General features: G+C 43.0%; 1 protein-coding gene across 6 annotated transcripts in view; it reads right to left on the minus strand.

Annotated features, from left to right (window-relative positions):
• MAPK10 (mitogen-activated protein kinase 10) overlaps positions 1–19,256 on the minus strand; it is a 225,283-nt gene that overhangs the window by 133,322 nt on the left and 72,705 nt on the right. For all 6 annotated transcript variants that reach the window (XM_033943490.1, XM_033943409.1, XM_033943573.1 and 3 more), the window contains one exon: positions 19,025–19,194. In XM_033943490.1, the coding sequence (XP_033799381.1) occupies positions 19,025–19,146 (122 nt within the window). In that variant the 5' untranslated portion in view covers positions 19,147–19,194. The remainder of the gene's footprint in view (positions 1–19,024; positions 19,195–19,256) is intronic.

Here is a 19,256-nt window from a genome sequence, read left to right on the forward strand (position 1 = left end):
TTGACTTGCTTGGAAGACTAGTGTTCTGTCAAGGAATCTTTTGTATCGGCAGGTTTTTATTATAGGGTGGCTGAACATATGAATTCTGTGTGAAGGCCTGGTGGTGCAATCCAATTTAAAATGGGAGGCCAGGTATAGGGGGGCCATACCGAGAATAGATTTGAAACAAAGGCAGGCAAATTTGAATAACACTCTTGCTTCTAGAGGCAGCCAATGAAGTTTTTGATAGTAGTTATGGATCCCATTTTTTAATGTCAAAAATCAGCCGTACTGCTGAATTTTGTATGATTCGGAGTCTTTGAATGGTTTTTTTGAGGGACCCCAGATAGATGATGTTACAGTACTCGAGCAGGCATAAGATGGAGGATTGTACCAGTAGGCGAAAGGAAGCTGCGTCGAAGAATTTTCTGATGGTTCTAAGTTTCCATAGTGTCGAGAAGCCTTTTTTGATCAATGACTCTGTCTGGATGTCTAGAGTGAGGTAACGGTCTAGTGTCACTCCCAGGATTTTTATGGAATCGACGATAGGGAAGACCTGTCCGTTCAGGGAGATGGAAGTATCTTTGATTTTGTCATTCGGGCTCGCCAGGAAGAATTTGTTTTTTTCCGCATTGAGTTTCAGTTTGAACTCGGTCATCCATGACTCAATTTGCTTTAATGTTGATGCTCGATGATTCTTTGTCTCAGGAGTCAGGTTTGTTAGAGGATGGACTATGGTGATGTCATCTACATAGATGTAAAATTTGATTTTTAATTTTTGCAGTAGGTTCGCCAATGAGGCAAGGTAGATGTTGAACAGGGTGGTGGATAAGGGAGAACCCTGTGGGACTCCACATGGGTTTACCCAGCTGGAGGATTGATTGTTATCACAATGGACTTGGTACGAGCGTTTAGTCAGGAAACCTTGGAACCATGTCAATACATTACCGGTGAGTCCAATAGATTCCAGACAGTCAGTTAGGATGGTATGATCGACTAAATCGAAGGCACTATAATTGCGGTATATCAAATAAAGTAACTGTAACCTGACACATTAAGGCATCCTAAAATTTAAATATTTCACAGTAATTTGATTGTAGATCATGGATTTCTTTATAAATTTTCCTTACCCTTTATCCTCATGTAATTTCCCTTTACCCTCTTTCCTATCAAGATAATGTAGTTCTTTCCCAGTTCCTCACATTATTTTCCTCTAAGTGTAATACTGTCTTCATGTATATATTGTATAATTTTCTCTTTTATGTAATCACAAGAACATAAGAATAGCCTTATTGGGTCAGACCAATGATCTATCAAGCCCAGTAGCCCGTTCTCATGGTGGCCAATCCAGGTCCCTAGTACCTGGCCAAAATCCAAGAAGTAGCAATATTCCATGCTACCGATCCAGGGCAAGCAGTGGCTTCCCCCATGTCTTTCTCAATAACAGACTATGGACTTTTCCTCCAGGAAATTGTGCAAACCCTTCTAAAAACCAGCTACGCTATCCATTCTTACCACAACCTCTGGCAATACGTTCCAGAGCTTAACTATTGTCTGAGTGGAAAAAAAATTTCCTCCTATTGGTTTAAAAGTATTTCCCTGTAACTTCAAGTGTCCCTGTAACTTCATCAAGTGACCAGCCAGCACGGTTTCAGCAAAGGCAGATCTTGTCTGACAAACTTGCTACACTTCTTCGAGGGAGCAAATAGGCAGATAGGCAAGGGTGACCCAGTCGACATTGTATATCTGGACTTTCAGAAGGTGTTCGACAAGGTTCCGCATGAACGACTACTTCGGAAAATTGCAAGCCATAGAATCGAGGGTGAAATACTCACGTGGATTAAAAACTGGTTGGAGCATAGGAAACAGAGAGTGGGGGTAAATGGACAATACTCGGACTGGAAGAGCGTCACCAGTGGAGTGCCGCAGGGCTCAGTGCTTGGACCCGTGCTCTTCAACATCTTTATAAATGATCTGGACATAGGTACGACGAGCGAGGTGATTAAATTTGTGGACGATACGAAGTTATTCAGAGTAGTGTAGATGCAGGGGGACTGTGAAGATCTGCAATGTGACATAATCAGGCTCAAGAATGGGCATCGACATGGCAGATGAAGTTCAATATGGACAAGTGTAAAGTGATGCATGTCAGTAACAAAAATCTAATGCACGAATACAGGATGTCCGGGGAGGAACTTGGAGAGACCTCCCAGGAAAGGGACTTGGGAGTTCTGATCGACAAGTCGATGAAGTCGTCCACGCAATGTGTGGCGACGACGAAAAGGGTGAACAGAATGCTAGGAATGATAAAGAAGGGGATCACGAACAGATCGGAGAAGGTTATCATGCCAGAGGGTGGTGGTTAATGGAAGTCGCTCAAAGGAAGGAAAGGTGAGTAGTGGAGTCCCTCAGGGTTTGGTGCTAAGGCCGATCCTGTTCAATATGTTTGTGAGTGACAGTGCTGAAGGGTTAGAAGGAAAAGTGTGCGGGGGGCGGAGCCTGCTGGTTATGGCGAGCGGACGCACGGGGTAAGAGCTCCTCCACGCCAGCACTTGTTATAAAGATTACCGACGTTATTCCGCATACAAATTCGGTCCCACCGGCTAGCGATATCCTTCCCACATGCCACCGACTAAAGCTGACAAAGCCGATTCCGCTGCGATTCAACCAAGCGGAAAACGGCCTAAGACCGATATGCACTCTCCTGACAAGATGGCGGCGAAGCACGAGGAATCCCAAATCGATACTCTCATCAAAGAAATGCGCTCTTTCAAGCGCATTATGCAGGAACAGGTTGACGCAACAAAATCGGTGAGGGCAGAGATCGAGGCTCGAAACGATCAATTCGTAGACGCCAGACATCGACTCGATGCCCTGGAAGAAACGACTCAAGTGCTAACCACTAAATGCTCATTGCTAGAGAAGCATGACAAACAGATCCTGGCACTGCAAAGAGACCTTGAAGATTTATCAAACCGAGGTAGGCGCAGTAATATACGTCTCATCGGAATCCCTGAATCAACGGAGGGTTCTGACATGATATCTTTCCTAACTGATTTCTTACCTAAAACACTGGGTCTCACATTCACCCCCCCGCTGGAATTTGAGCGGGCACATCGGGTTCCTTCTCACCTCTCCACGATGTCTGCTAAGCCCAGGCCCATAGTGGCGAAATTGCTGAGATTTCAACACGCCTTACAACTTATAAATGCGTCAAAATCCCATCCTCAACTTCTTTATCAAGGTAAAAAATTCTTCATCGTACCTGATCTTGCCAAGACCACCGCACTCAAAAGAAAAGAATTCCTCTCATATCGCCAACAACTGAAAGATCTTGGAGCCAAATATGGCCTCATGTATCCGGCCAGAATGAAGGTGACATACAAAAATCACACTACTTCATATTTGGAGCCAGCGGACCTAAAATCCTTCTTAGAGTCAATTCATATTGACATGACCTGAATTGTAGAATATGATCTCAGTGACTACCTTGATATCTTCATGTTTTATGATATAATGGAATGACAATAGGGCATTTTTCACATTGGCCTGGAGCGATACAGTGCTCCCTGTGTTTGCTTGTTGTTACACTGGTTCTCCCACTTATTGCTGTTTGAACTATCCGCATGTGCATGCTTTACTCCATAGCAATGCCATGTGTGTGTTATGATGTTTCTTATCTCTGTCTTTTTTTTTATTTTTTTCTATTCTGTTCAATAGTCCTGCTATGCTATGATATGCTTCTAATTATGTCTGCTTTTACTGATAAGCAACTATACCTGACTCAATTAGCAATGCTTATATTCTCTTATGGCTGATCTCCATATTATATCCTTTAATGTCAATGGGCTTAACCATCCCATAAAAAGAAAAAAGATTGCTAATTACTTAAATGCCAAACATCCAGATGTTATCTTTCTTCAAGAGACGCACCTTCCCTCTGGACCAGCTCTCAAATTACTTTTACAGGGTTATTCCTCTCACATTTTTTCTCCTGCCCCTAACAAAAAACAGAATGGAGTTTCCATTTTCTTTAAATCCGGGGTTCCCCTCACTATCTTATCACAAAAAGCGGATACAGAGGGCAGGTGGTGTTTGGCCCACGTTGCGTTGCATTCGCAGGAATATGTTTTTTTAAATATATATGCTCCTGTTTCAGATCATCCAGAATTTTTTAGAAACATTCAATCTGTACTTCTTGAATTCTCCACCAAATCCTTAATCATTGGCGGAGATTTCAATCAAATACAGGATTTGGTTCTAGACAGATCCTCTTCATGCAAACCTTCTCAATCCAAGACCTATACAGAAATACATAATCTCATTAATAACTTTTCCCTCCTTGATCCTTGGAGACTTTTTAACCCCAAAGGCAAAGAATTCACACATTATTCTGCACCACATAATACCTATACTAGAATAGATTACTTTCTCGTCTCTTCACATCTCACTCAGTGCATATCTAATAATTCTATTCAATCTATTAGTCTCACTGATCACGCTCCGGTCACTTTGTCTCTTCTCATCTCTCCTTCATCAAAATCACACCCCTCTTGGAGACTTAATAATCATCTCCTGCTAGATGACGACATATTGGAGAAAGTTAGACTTTTTACAATAGAATTTTTTGATATTAATACCAAAGACCCTGAGATGTGTCCGTCCATTATATGGGAAGCATATAAAGCTACATTACGGGGAGAATTAATTAAGTTGTCTGCCTGGAAAAAGAAACTCACTCAACAGAAAGAAAGAGAACTAGAATCCTCCATTAAACAATTAGAACTCCAACATATGTCTAATCACATTCATGACCCCTCTACATATCGCCAATTACTACGACTCAAATATGAATATAATTCCCTGACCTCCTATAAAGCTAGACAAGATTTATTTCTACTTGCCTCGGGACACTATATAGGTGACAATATAGTAGGAAAACCATTAGCTAATTATCTTAAAAATAAATCCAAAAGGTTCTCTATTTCATCTATCTATAATTCTTCGGGCCAACTCCTCTCATCTACAGATTCTATTCAGTCTCAATTTGAATTATTCTATTCCAATTTATATACCTCTGAACTCCCCACACCAGAACCTAATTATGATTCCTTCTTAAAAGATTTGCAACATCCCCTTTTGACAACATCCGCCAAAAACTCACTAGAGGTTCCCATCACAACAAAGGAAATCTTTTCTGCCATTTCGTCCATGGCAAAAAATAAAGCCCCTGGACCGGATGGAATAACCAATGAATTTTACAAGAAATTCAATGCCATCCTTGCTCCACATCTTCTAAACTATTATACTTTTATTCATGATTCCCCTCATAAACAGTACAATTTTGCAGAGGCCACTATAGTAGTATTCCCAAAACCGGACAGAGATCCTACTTTGGTAAAGAACTACCGTCCCATCTCTCTATTAAACTTAGATTATAAAATCTTAGCTAAGATTCTTTCTACTAGATTAAATAATGTCATTACCAAATTGATTCATCCTGATCAGATTGGCTTTATCAAACATCGCTACATTGGAGACAACATGAGATTATTTCATCACATTAATGCTTATGCTAAAACAATTTCGGAACCCATAGTAGGATTGTCCATTGATGCTGAGAAAGCCTTCGACCGTGTGGAGTGGCCCTTCCTACTAAAAGTTCTAAAATGGTATAATTTCGGAGAATACTTTATTGATTGGATTAAAACATTATATTGGTGCCCTTCATCACGCATATTGATCAACAATACACTTTCAAATAAATTCCCTTTACATCGAGGATCTCGTCAGGGGTGTCCTCTCTCTCCACTGTTATTTAATCTCGCCTTAGAACCCCTTCTTTCGGCTATTCGCCAAGCCGATGGCATTGAGGGTATACTTGCTGGCCACCGTCAAATCAAACTTGCCGCTTACGCGGATGATGTTCTCCTCTTTATTCGAAATCCTACGATCTCTCTTCCAATACTTATTACACTTATTAAGGAATATTCATATCTTTCTGGCTATTTAGTTAATTGGGAGAAATCTGTACTCTTTCCCTTGAATGACTCTATTTTCCAGGCAGACATCACGCATCTCCCATTTCTTTGGAAGGACGCTCCAGTCAAATATTTGGGTATAATGATCCATAAAGATCCCACACATGTTATGGATACAAACTTGTCAAAAATTAAAATGCTTATTCAAAAAACTTTATCCAATTGGTCTCCCTTATATTTATCCTGGTGGGGCCGCTTAGCCTCTATAAAAATGAATTTGATGCCACGAATAGTATACATCTTAAACATGTTACCTTTATTTTGCAAACAATCTTTTTTCTCTTGGATTAATAAAAAATTATCTAGTTTTCTATGGAATAACAAACAACCTCGCATAGCTTTGGCTAAATTACGTGCCTCTAAGATAAATGGAGGTTTAAATCTTCCCGACTTCTATCTATACTACTTAGCTTCCTTAGCTAAATATGGAGCTTACTGGCCCCACACTCAATTGAACCTAGACATACCACCTTGGCTGGAACTGGAAACACACATTTGTCATCCTTACCCCATTTCCTCCCTTTGCACTATGACACTGCCCCTCCACTTAAGAAAATATGGTCTCTTAAATGCAACGCAACAAGCCCTTAAACATCTGGATTCCCTGGCAGAATCCTCTTTATACAATAATGTCAAAATGTCTCTTTGGAATAATCCAAAATTGAAAAGTAATGATAAGATGTTCTTCTGGAAAAGATGGCAAAAAGCTGGTTTGTGGTCAGTAGATCAGTTAGTTAATAATAACAAACTTATTCCTTTTACTTCCTTGAGTGAACTTTTTCCCTCTTTAGCGAACTCTCACTCCCAATGGATGAAGTTGTCCTCAAGTATATCTGCTGTGTTACCATCCTTATCATCAACCTCACATGCAGCTTCGTTCTGCTCCTGGAGTGAATTAGTCCTCTCTCAAGGTAAAGCGATATCCATGTTTTACAAAATTATGAGAGATCACAAATATACTTTCTCACCACAAGATATGATTCAATGGCATCAGATGCTCCCTTCCTCATTCACTGACATTAATTGGAACACTTATTGGACTAAAACTAATAGACCTTTAATGTCATCTAGAATATCTCAATCGATGTACTTTGTTATGTGGCAAGCCCTATGGACACCTCATCGAATGTGGAAAGCTAAACTGAGACCGGACCCTTCTTGTTGGCATTGCCAGAGTTCGGATGGATCCTTGAGCCATATGCTATTCCAATGTCCACAAATACATCCTTTTTGGTCTAGTGTCTGGACGACTATCAAAAATATTACTTCTAGTCAATCTGTCATTTCACTTGATATTATTATGCTTCGCTCTCAACATCCTTGTTTTACCAATTCGGAATGTCCTCCAAAATTGATTGATGCCATGTTTGTCATTGCCCTTATGCATATTCTCAGAAATTGGAAATCAGCCTCCCATTTGGACTATACTTTTTGGTGGAACTCTTTGTGTCTGTATAATAGACATGAACAATATGTATTTGAAAAACGATATATTTCCACCATGCCATGCACCAAATCTGTTTCACCTTGGAAATTTCTTGACAAGTTCTATAAAGTTGCTTCTGAAACCATATCATAGCTCCTTTCTGTTCCCATTTTCCCATCTTTCCTTTTTTATGTTCTCACCTATTTTATTTTATTAGACCTCATTTCATTTATTTATTTATTTATTTGTTTGTTGTTTTTTCTTCTCTTTAATCCGTTCGATATGATAACTTGAGGTCTTAATATATTGTGCCTATAATTGACATATCTTGTATTGTTCTATTTTGATACAGCGGATTTATGTTTCCTTATGTAATCTTGAAAATAATTCAATAAAAAGTTTGAACTAAAAAAAAAAAAAAAAAAAAAGAAGGAAAAGTGTGCCTTTTTGCAGATGATACCAAGATTTGTAACAGAGTAGACACCGAAGAGGGAGTGGAAAATATGAAAAAGGATCTGCAAAAGTTAGAAAAATGGTCTAATGCCTGGCAACTAAAATTCAATGCAAAGAAATGCAGAGTAATGTATTTGGGGATTAATAATCAGAAGGAACCTTATATGCTGGGAGGTGAGAAGCTGACATGCATGGATGGGGAGACGGACCTTGGGGTGATAGTGTCCGAAGATCTAAAGACGAAAAAATAGTGTGACAAGGCAGTGTCTGCTGCAAGAAGGATGCTGGGCTGTATAAAGAGAGCTGTAGCTAGTAGAAGTTAGAAGGTGTTGATGCCCTTGTACAGATCATTGGTGAGGCCCCACTTGGAGTATTGTGTTCAATTTTGGAGACCGTATCTGGCGAAGGACGTAAGAAGACTTGAAACGGTCCAGAGGAGGGTGATGAAAATTATAGGAGGCTTGCACCAGAAGACGTATGAGGAGAGACTGGAAGCCCTGAATATGTATACCCTAGAGGAAAGGAGGGATAGGGGAGATATGATTAAGACGTTCAAATACTAGAAGGGTAGTAACGTAGAACAACATCTTTTCCAGAGAAAGGAAAATGGTAAAACCAGAGGACATAATTTGAGGTTGAGGGGTGGTAGATTCAAGAGCAATGTTAGGAAATTCAACTTTAAGGAGAGGGTGGTGGATTCCTGGAATGAGCTCCAGAGAGAGGTGGTGGAAAGGAAAATGGTGACTGAGTTAAAAAAAGCGTGGGATGAACACAAAGGATCTAGAATCAGAAAATAATATTAAATATTGAACTAAGACCAGTATTGGGCAGACTTGCACGGTCTGTGTCTGTATATGGCAGTTTGGGGGAGGATAGAAACATAGAATATGATGGCAGAAAAGGGCCGATGGCCCAACAAGTCTGCCCACTCGAGAACCCTCCCTCCCAACTAGTCTGCCTACTCAAGGACCCTTCTTCCCTGGAGTATCTATCGTTTGAGCATAACTCTGTAGTACTCCCACCTGTTTGTCCCATCGACTCTTGAAGTCGAGCATGCTACTGGACTCGACCACCTGGCAGGGAAGATCATTCCATCGATCAATCACCCGTTCGGTGAAGAAGTATTTCCTGGTGTCACCATGAAATCTTCCTCCCTTAAGTTTTGGTGGATGCCCTCTTGTCGCCATGGGACCCTTTAGAAAAAAGATTTCCTCCTCCACTTTGATGTGACCCATGATGTATTTAAATGTTTCTATCATGTCCCCCCTTTCTCTGTGCTCCTCGAGAGAATATAAGCGCAGTTTGATCAGGCATTCCTCATATGGGATGTCTTTAAGTCCTGAGACCATTCTAGTGGCCATTCTCTGTATCGACTCCATTCTCTTCACATCCTTTTGATAATGTGGCCTCCAAAATTGGACACAGTACTCCAGGTGAGGTCTCACCATGGATCTGTATAACGGTAGTATGACTTCCGGCTTTCGGCTGATAAAGCTCCTTCTGATGCAACCCAGCATTTGTCTGGCCTTCGCTGAAGTTTCTCCACCTGATTAGCAGCTTTCATATCTTCGCGGATGAGAGCTCCCAAGTCCCTTTCTACAGTAGTTCTTGTTAGGTTTTCACCGTTCAAGGTGTATGTTTTTCATGGATTTCCGCTCCCAAGGTGCATTACTTTACATTTCTTGGCATTAAAGTTTAGTTGCCAAGTACTGGACCATTTTTCCAATACAAGCAGGTCTTGCTCCATAGTGTTGGGCCTGGTTGCGCTGTCCGGTTCTGAGGCACTGCCCACAACGCTGTATAATTTAGCGTCGTTGGCAAATAATGTAATTTTGCCTCGAAGTCCCTGGTTCAGATCCCCTAAAAGATATTAAATAGCATCGGGCCCAAGACCGAGCCCTGCAGCACTCCACTGGTCACTCTCGACGTTTTGGAGGGGATACCGTTTACCGCCACTCTTTGAAGCCTGCCGTTAAGCCAGTCTTGTACCCATGCTGTCAGTGTTTCTCCTAGTCCTAGCGAGTTCATCTTATTTAATAATCTTCGGTGTGGAACACTATCAAAAGCCTTACTAAAGTCCAAATACACTATGTCCAGTGACTCACCCTCATCCAGTTTTTTTGTTACCCAATCAAAGAAGCTTATCAGATTGAATTGACAAGACCTTCCCTTTGTAAAGCCATGCTGGTGGGGATCTCTTAATCTTTCATCATCCAGGAATGTGTCTAGTCTGTTCTTAATCAATTTTTTCATGAGTTTACTCACTATTGATGCGAGACTCACCGGTCTTTAATTTTCAGCCTCTGACCTACATCCCTTTTTGTGGAGCGGGATAACATTGGCAGTTTTCCAGTCTAGGGGTACTTTTCCCTTGCTCAAGGAAAGATTGAAGAGCACGGCCAATGGCTCTGCCAGTACATCGCTCAATTCTTGAAGTACTCTAGGGTGTAGATTGTCTGGGCCCATAGCTTTGTTCACTTTTATTTTTGATAGCTCACGGTAGGCTTCGCTTGCAGTAAATTCCATGTCCCGGAATGGGTCTTCCGAACCCCCCTTTGTCTGTAGCTGAGGACCGGATCCTGGCGCTTCGCAGGTGAAGACTGAGCAGAAGTAGTTATTGAGTATTTCTGCTTTGTCTGCATCTGAATCTGTAAAGTTGCCGTCAGGTTTCTTTAGGTGCCCAATACCGCTTGTGTTGTTCTTCCTGTCACTAACGTATTTAAAAAAGGATTTCTCCCCCTTCTTTACCTGCCTAGCTATGTTTCCTTCTATCCGGAGTTTAGCCTCTTACTGTCGTTTTAACTTTTCTGGATTTTGCTATATAGATTTCTTTAGCTTCAGGTTGCTGTGACTGTTTGTAGGTAACGAATGCTTTTTTTTTTTTTGTTTTACTAGTTCTGAGATCTCTACGGAGAACCACTGTGGTTTGTTGTTCCTGCTTCATTTGCTCACGGTTTTTATGTATATGTTGGTTGCTTCTAGCAATGTAGATTTCAGAGTCGACCATAGTTCCTCTACATTATCTGTCATGCTTTGATTTTGTAGCACGTTGTAGACGTTGTCCCCCATGCCCTGAAAATTAGTTCCTTTGAAATTTAGTACCTTAGTCAACATATTTGACCTAGTGTTTCCTTTCTTGAGGTGGAACCACACCATGTTGTGATCGCTGGATGCCAAGGTGTCTCCCACCGATACCTCTGTGACACTGTCACCATTGGTGAGCAATAGGTCCAGGGTTGCCTGACCCTTAGTGGGTTCCAATACCTTTTGCTTGAGGCATGCTCCTCGCATGGAGGCTAGTATCCTCTTGCTGCCGCTGGTTGTAGCGGAAGGTTTGTTCCAGTCCACATCAGGCATATTGAAGTCTCCCACTAGCACTGTATCTCCACGCAGTGTGATGGTCTCAATGTCTTCCATTAGCTCATAGTCTGCTTGCTCCTTTTGTCTAGGTGGTCTGTATACAACACCAAGATACAGGCATTTGTTATTGCCCCTGGCAAGGTTCACCCAGAGGGACTCTCCTGTATACTTGATGTCTTCTCTAATGTACAGAGCTACCCCTCCTCCTGATTTGCCCTTTCTGTCTCGACGGAGTAAGTTATAACCTGGTATGACCATATCCTATCCATGGGACTCTGAGAACCAAGTTTCTGATATCGCCACTACATCAAGGTCAGCGTTTCTCATTTCCATTTCCAGTTCTAGTATTTTGTTGCCTAAGCTACAGGCATTAGCATACATGGCTGTCCATTCTTTCATTTTGTATGGAGTGTTTTCTGGTTGAGATAGTTTGTCCCCTTCAGTCGTGCCTTTGTCACCCCTTCTGATGCCTCGGTCTCCTTCAGTGACCAAGCGATTTCTCCCCCCTGACATCCTGTCCATGCGAGTTTTCCCCACTGACCCCAAGATGGAGTCTCCATCTTTTCCTTTGTCCCCCACTCTGCCGACTTCATTGCTTACCTCAGATACTAAGTCCCTGTCTTTCCATCTGCCTTCTTCCCTCCCTCTGTCCCCTGTAGTATTTGCGCAATTTCTTGCCTCCGAGTTACTTACCCAACTTGTGTGAGTGTGGGTCCCCTCCCCGGCTCACCTACTTTAAAGCTTTTTGAAGCAAGTGAGCCAGGCGTCTTCCCAGGACGTTCTTCCCTCTTCTGGTTAGGTGTAGGTCATCAAGCCCCTGCAGTCCTTGAAGTGCCCCTCTGTGGTACAGGAAGCCGAAGTTCATCTCCTTGCACCAACCCCTTAGCCACTGATTAATCCTCTTGTTCTTCTCTGGCTCTCCCTTTGTCTCTTACCGGTAGGATGGAGGAGAAGACTACTTGCACTTCCATTTGCTTCAGTTTTTCTCCTAGGGCTCTGAAGTCTTTCTGTATCTGCTCCGGGGAGTTCCTGGCTGTGTCATTTGTCCCAACATGGATGAGGAGCATTGGGTAGTGGTCATGGGGCTTGATTATTTTGCCCATGCAGGTATTCACATCCCGGATCTTGGCTCCTGGTAGACAGCAGATCTCTCTTGCTTGTAGATCAGGTCTGCATACCAGTCCCTCAGTTCCCTGCAGCATAGAGTCCCCAATGACAACTACTCTGCGTTTCTTGAGGGGGTGCTGATTTGTTACTTCATGATTTGGGGTCATCTGCTGGGTTTCGAGATTGCACTCCTGGATGTCTTCCTGAATGTCCTCCCGAATTCTGCTGGCGGGACTTTCTTGTAGGAGCTGAAATCTGTTGCTCAGGATGATCTGCGGAGTTGATGTAAGGTTGTTGTGCTTGCTTGAAGATAATCTATAGGAGTAGGACCGCCTTCTGAGTTTGCTTGCAGAGGTGACTAGTTGCCAGGTATCCTTGTCTCGAGTCTCTTCTTGTTTACTTGTTGAGGTAACTAGTTGCCAGGTGTCTTCATCTCTAGTCTCTTCTTGTACCCCAGCCGATATTTACAATGCTGCGGGCCTGACTTCTTGCCCTTGCTCAGAGACCTGGGATAGTTCTAGGAAGACTCCATCGATGAAAGCCTCGCTCTCTCGGATACTTCTTAACCACTGCACTTCTTCCCTCAGACTTGCCGTTTCTGTAGGATGTCTCCATTGAGCTGTTGCTGGGCGTCCTCTTCTGTCTGCACAGAGACTGAAGTCTTCAGGTGGGGTTCAGCTTCGGTCTGTATAGAGATCTCCGCCGTCCATCGGGGGGAGGGGGGTTGATCTTGATTGTAGTCTTGGTGCTTCTCGTCTTCTCTGCCATTCTTGGTCTCTATTTTTTTTATTTTATTTTGTTTATTTTTTAATACCTGGGTTTGTATTTCGGTTGTTGGTGTGAGTTGGTTGGTTTGACTGCTAGTGTTGATTGTTGTTTTGCCTGCTGGGTGATGTTTAGTCTGTTCGCTGTGTGCTTGCTATGCGTTAGCTAGCTATGTGTTATCTGTTGCTGAATCACCGGAGTACTGCACTACCGGCAAGTGATTTGTTGCACAGTAGGTTATACTATTATTTGTTGGTTATACTATTATTTGTTGGTTATACTATTATTTGTTGGTTATACTATTATTTCTTAACAACAGATAGCCCCCCCTTTATTTTAATTTTTTTTTTTTCCACAATAGGCTAGAGAGGGCTAAACTAAACAGTGGTCACTGTACCGGCTCCAGTGGCGTAGTAAGGGGGGGAGAGGCGATGGGGCGGACCACCCTGGGCATTGTCTTTGTAGGAGTGCCGGCATCTCTCTGCCATACACCCCCCATGCCATGTTCGCACCCTCCCTTCCCTGCTACCCATACCTCTTTAAAATCTTCGCCAGCGCGAGCAACTACTCTAGCCTGCTTCTCGCGCCGGCCTGGCTCCCTCTGTAATCACTTCCAAGTCGCAGGATCAGACGTGACATCAGAGGGAAAGCCAGCAGGAGAAGCATGCTGGAGAAGCTGCTCGTATTGGCGAAGATTTAAAGAGGTACAGGAGTGGGAAGTAAAGGTGCAAGTGTGGCATGGGGCGGATAAGGAGCAAGGGGCAGAGAGGAGGGTGCGAGGGCGCTACTGCCCTGGGCACCTCCTACCCTCGCCACGCCACAGACCAGCTCTATATGTATATACAGCACCACTACCTATACTAAGCTAAGTAGTGTCACCAGCACTTGACTTGGTGGATCAATATCTGGCTCTTCATTTAAAATACCCACTAAAACACACTGTCTCATCATTATTAAATATGTATTTTTCAGTCTGTTTAATGATGTTTAAAGAAATTCAGGCCTGCTGGCCATCTAGTTAATCAGACCATCTAGTTTTAAAATTACTCCAAGCCATCTTCCCATCTGTATCATGACCAATTAGATTTCATTACAGCTACAGAGCTTCAAGAAATAAAAATATTGATTCTCTCTCTTCCTCTCCTCGATTATGCGCCAGCTGTTGAGTGAATTTACAGGATACTGTAATTGCAGATAATGTCAGTAATTTGGTACTATGAATGAGCCAGAATGAAAGCAGACAGAAAACATGCGTAGTATGCGAGTGTGTGGTGCAGTGGTTTGAGCTACAGCCTCAGCACCCTGAGGTTGTGGGTTCAAAACCCTGCACTGCTCCCTGTGACCGCGGGCAAGTCACTTCATCCTCCACTGCCCCAGGTACATTAGATAGATTGTGAGCCCACCGGGACAGATAGGGAAAATGCTTGAAGTACCTGAGAACGCTGTAAGATTCAGCAGTATATCAAAATTTGAATAAAACATAAAAACATCATGGTGTCTGTCGCCAGTGCTGTTTAGCACTGTTTTCCACCGGGACAGGCAGTCCCGCTGCTGCCCGACGTTTACCAGCTGAGAGGGTCCTTCAGAGAGATCCTTTAAACAGCGGTCCAGCCGCCGAGGGAGCCTGTCGCCAGTGCTGTTTAGCACTGTTTTCCACCGGGACAGGCAGTCCCGCTGCTGCCCGACGTTCACCAGCTGAGAGGGTCCTTCAGAGAGATCCTTTAAACAGCGGTCCAGCCGCCGAGGGAGCCTGTCGCCAGTGCTGTTTAGCACTGTTTTCCACCGGGACAGGCAGTCCCGCTGCTGCCCGACGTTCACCAGCTGAGAGGGTCCTTCAGAGAGATCCTTTAAACAGCGGTCCAGCCGCCGAGGGAGCCTGTCGCCAGTGCTGTTTAGCACTGTTTTCCACCGGGACAGGCAGTCCCGCTGCTGCCCGACGTTCACCAGCTGAGAGGGTCCTTCAGAGAGATCCTTTAAACAGCGGTCCAGCCGCCGAGGGAGCCTGTCGCCAGTGCTGTTTAGCACTGTTTTCCACCGGGACAGGCAGTCCCGCTGCTGCCCGACGTTCACCAGCTGAGAGGGTCCTTCAGAGAGATCCTTTAAACAGCGGTCCAGCCGCCGAGGGAGCCTGTCGCCAGTGCTGTTTAGCACTGTTTTCCACCGGGACAGGCAGTCCCGCTGCTGCCCGACGTTCACCAGCTGAGAGGGTCCTTCAGAGAGATCCTTTAAACAGCGGTCCAGCCGCGGTACGCGGCCCGCGGTCGTGAGCCTCGGGTCGCGAGCTGAAGGGGCGTGGCTAAAGGGGCTTGCCTCTTTTGAGCCCCTTCGGAGCCCAAGAGGAGTAGGGAGTAGGGCTATCAATCCTCACTATGGGCAAGAGGAAGGCCAAAGCAACGCCACCTGCTGGAACAACGGGCCCGATGGATCGCCATCTTATGGCTCCCATCTTGCCACATGCTGAGGAACAGGTAACTCCTAATATTCAAGCTGTCTCTCTATCCTCTGGGGAACCAACACCACCTCCTCAACCATTATATACCTCACGGTTAGAAGAATCTCCTTCCCCTTTTAAGGAAGGAATAATTTCTTCTTCCCCTCAATTATCCTTATTGTCTGGACTGGAGGTTTCAGGTCAATCCTTGGGGCAAACTAAAGAACTAACTCCGGTACAGATGGTTACTGGGCAAGGTCCGGACGTTCTCCCCAGGGATAAAGTGATCACTTTAAATGATGTTTGGCTTAGCATTAATAGAATAGAGTCATCATTACAAAAAACCGTTTTGAATTTGTGTCAATTTTCATCTGATGTAACTGTGAAAATTAAAGAACAAGATATTAAAAATAGAGAAACAGATGTTAAGGTTGAAAAGTTAGAACAGGTAGTAGGTACTCTACAAGCCAGTGCTGTTTCCAATATAAAGGATAGTATGACGATACATGCTAAACTAGAAAAATTGGAAAATTCTATCAGAGTTAAAAATCTTCGCTTGTTAAATTTTCCAATCACACATTACCTTTCCCCGATGGAGCTCTTGAGAATGTATATGAAGGAAATATTACATTATACTAAAGTGGAGACCTTTGAGGTTGATAATTTATATTACATCTCAAGAGACCATAAGGAAAGGGTTAATGAAGGTGGAATGGATAGAATAGTGTTACCTGATAGTTTGAATGTATCACAGTTTTTGGAATCATCTAAAGACATAATTGATAAGCGAGCAACTCTCCTTGTGACCTTTAAGACAGAGCTTGAAAAACAAGATGTCTTAAAATTATATTTCTTAAAAAAACAAGAGATGTTTTGTGGTCAACGGGTGATAATTTTCCCAGATGTCTCTAGACAAACCCAATTTAAAAGGAAGCAGTTCCTCCAGCTAAAGCCTAAGGTTTTGGCAGTTGGAGCCACTTTCTTTTTGAAATTTCCATGCAAATGCCTGATTTCGTATGAAAGTGATAAATATGTGTTTTTTGATCCAGTCCAGTTGGAAGATTTTATTAAAGGAAAACCTTTGTTGAAAGTTTAATTTCAATACTAATTTTACTTTTGGAGGTTGATGTGTAAAATATATAAAGGCCATTTGCCTGTTCTTAGAATGTGGATAGATAGATTTGATTTGATGTTTATAGTTTAAAACACTGGCGATCAGCGATAATGTGGACTAGGATATGGTTGACTGATTTCTTAATGTTATTTTGTAGTTCCTTGTATGGAATTTGCATTTGCATTTGTTTTTGTGTTCATGCATGAATGTTTGTTATAAGATATTGTAATGAATAATCAAATAAATAAATAAATAAAAAAAAAAAAAAAAAAACATCATGGTGATGCCCTTGGGTGACGACGACCCTGAGAGACTCCTAGAGTGAAATATAGTACTATATTTTATAAATACCAGCAAATAAACATAGATGATCTTTAACACACATATCAAGATTTTGTTAACACCACAGCAAAGGCTAGCTTTAGCTCTATTAACTATCATTGTTTATTGTGAGCTTCTATACATTACGTTAGTGACTTTTATTCCGCCATTACCTTGCAGTTCAAGGCAGATTACTTAAGAGGTTATCTGGACATTTCCAGAATTACATAGTTGAGTAGGTTATTTCTGGGGATTGAAATGTTTCCTGCGGAGTTAGTTTGTCTTGATGGATTTCTTGAATTGCAGGGTTTTTATTTCCTTTCTTAAAGCTTTGTAGTCTGGTGTCGTGATCAGTAGATTGGATAGCTGGTGGTCAAGTTTTGCTGCCTGTGTGGCCAGTCAGCCATCGTACGTTTTTTTGCGTTTGACGCCTCTAATTGGGGGGGGGGTGCGTGAATGCTGTCTGGATTCTCTTTTGTCTGGTTGTGGTAGCTCGGATAAGGCGGTTGTTCAAGTAGGCTAGGCTGTCTCCATTCATGGTTTTAAATAGTAGACAGTAAAATTTGAAAAGTATTCTTGCATGTATTGGGAACCAGTGTGAGTCGAGGTATGAAGCGGTGATGTGGTCATATTTCTTCAGCGAATAGATCAATCTCAGGGCTGTGTTTTGTACTGTTTGTAGTTGTTTTATCATGACTGTGGGGCGGGGGAGATAAACGATGTTGCAGTAGTCTAGAAGTCCTAGGACTAGGTATTGGACCATGAGCTGGAATTGCTTTCTGTCGAAGAATTTTTGGATTTGCCTTAAGTTTCGCATGACTGCAAATGATTTCTATATGCAAATACGGGACCAAAAACTAAAAGTACTAATATATAAAAAAGAAACCCTAAGATTCAAGTCTCTGCATGCAGTACAACCCCCAGAGAAAAAAAGACAGACAAGAGATTAAAATTCTCTAAATTGACACAATTCAAACACTAACTTGAAAATAAAATCATTCCCCCTACCTTTGTTGTCTCCCTCCCTCCACGCTGTGCCTCCCTCCGGCGGGTGTCTAACCTTCTGGCCGACTCCAACCTGGCCCTTTTATGCGGCCCGCAGCCCAATGCTCCCCCCCTCCCCCCGGTGTTATGTTGTGGCCGGCTCCCTCCTCCTCACAGCCGTAGTATGCACAAACCGCTTGCAGCGACTCCTCGAGTGTCTTGCACCTGAACCGGAAGCCTTCTCTCTGACGTCACGTCAGAGGGAATGCTTCTGGATGAGGTATGGGATGTGCGAGGAGCCGCTGCACGTGGCTCCATGCACACTACGGCTGTAAGGAAGAAGGAGCTGGCCACAAGGTAACACTGGGGGCATCGGACCGTGGGTCGCATAAAACGACCAGGAGGGCCGGATTTGCCCCGCGGGCCTCAAGTTTGACATCTGTAAACTAGAGGTACAGGGGAAGGGGGGAGCATGTACGTGGCAAGGGAAGGAATGGGAAGAGGCTGAGAGGAGGAAGGGTGCCGGCACCCCCCTACTAACATGGGTCTCGGGGAGGACTGCCCTCCCTTACTATGCCACTGCCTCACCTATAGTGGCGATAGGCGCCAATAGTAACAAACATACATAGTAACATAGTAGATGACGGCAGATAAAGAATGGTCCATCCAGTCTGCCCAATCTGATTAAATTTTTTCTAATAGATGCCTCTGGAGGCATGATTCTGATGCCTTTTGTTTAGGCGCCGGTAAGCGCTTTAAATTTAACATTAATTGCCATTTTAAACAGCATTTCCAAGTTAACTTAAGCACTGGAATTTCCCATACAAAGTACCATAGCTTTCTGTGGTACTTTGTGTGTCTAAATGCTTTGAAAATGAGCCCTAATGTGCTAAAATGTTTGCTTTCTGAATTTTTTTTTTAAATTCAGAATGATTTGTGCTGATTTTCTCAGCAGTGTGCAGCGGCAGAAGCTAGAAATGTTCGAGAAATACAGACATGACATCACATTTTAAAAAACAGAAGACAGCGTTTCTGAAACTTACCAGACTATGCCCTGAGCCCCAGAGCCAATGGGTTTTAAGTTCTGGTAGCGCTTAAGAACTGTGAAGGTCGAGTCGCCCACTTCCACACTATAGAACTGGTTGTCTACTTTACATTTGCTCATGTTGTAATGTTTGGCAATATATGACACATCCACTTGTTTACTGAATCCCTGCCACGAATACAGAAATAGAAATGCCATCAGTAAGACAATATAGCAGATATATTGTCCTT

This window comes from Geotrypetes seraphini, chromosome 1, assembly GCF_902459505.1.
Source record: "Geotrypetes seraphini chromosome 1, aGeoSer1.1, whole genome shotgun sequence".
Classification (NCBI taxonomy): domain Eukaryota; kingdom Metazoa; phylum Chordata; class Amphibia; order Gymnophiona; family Dermophiidae; genus Geotrypetes; species Geotrypetes seraphini.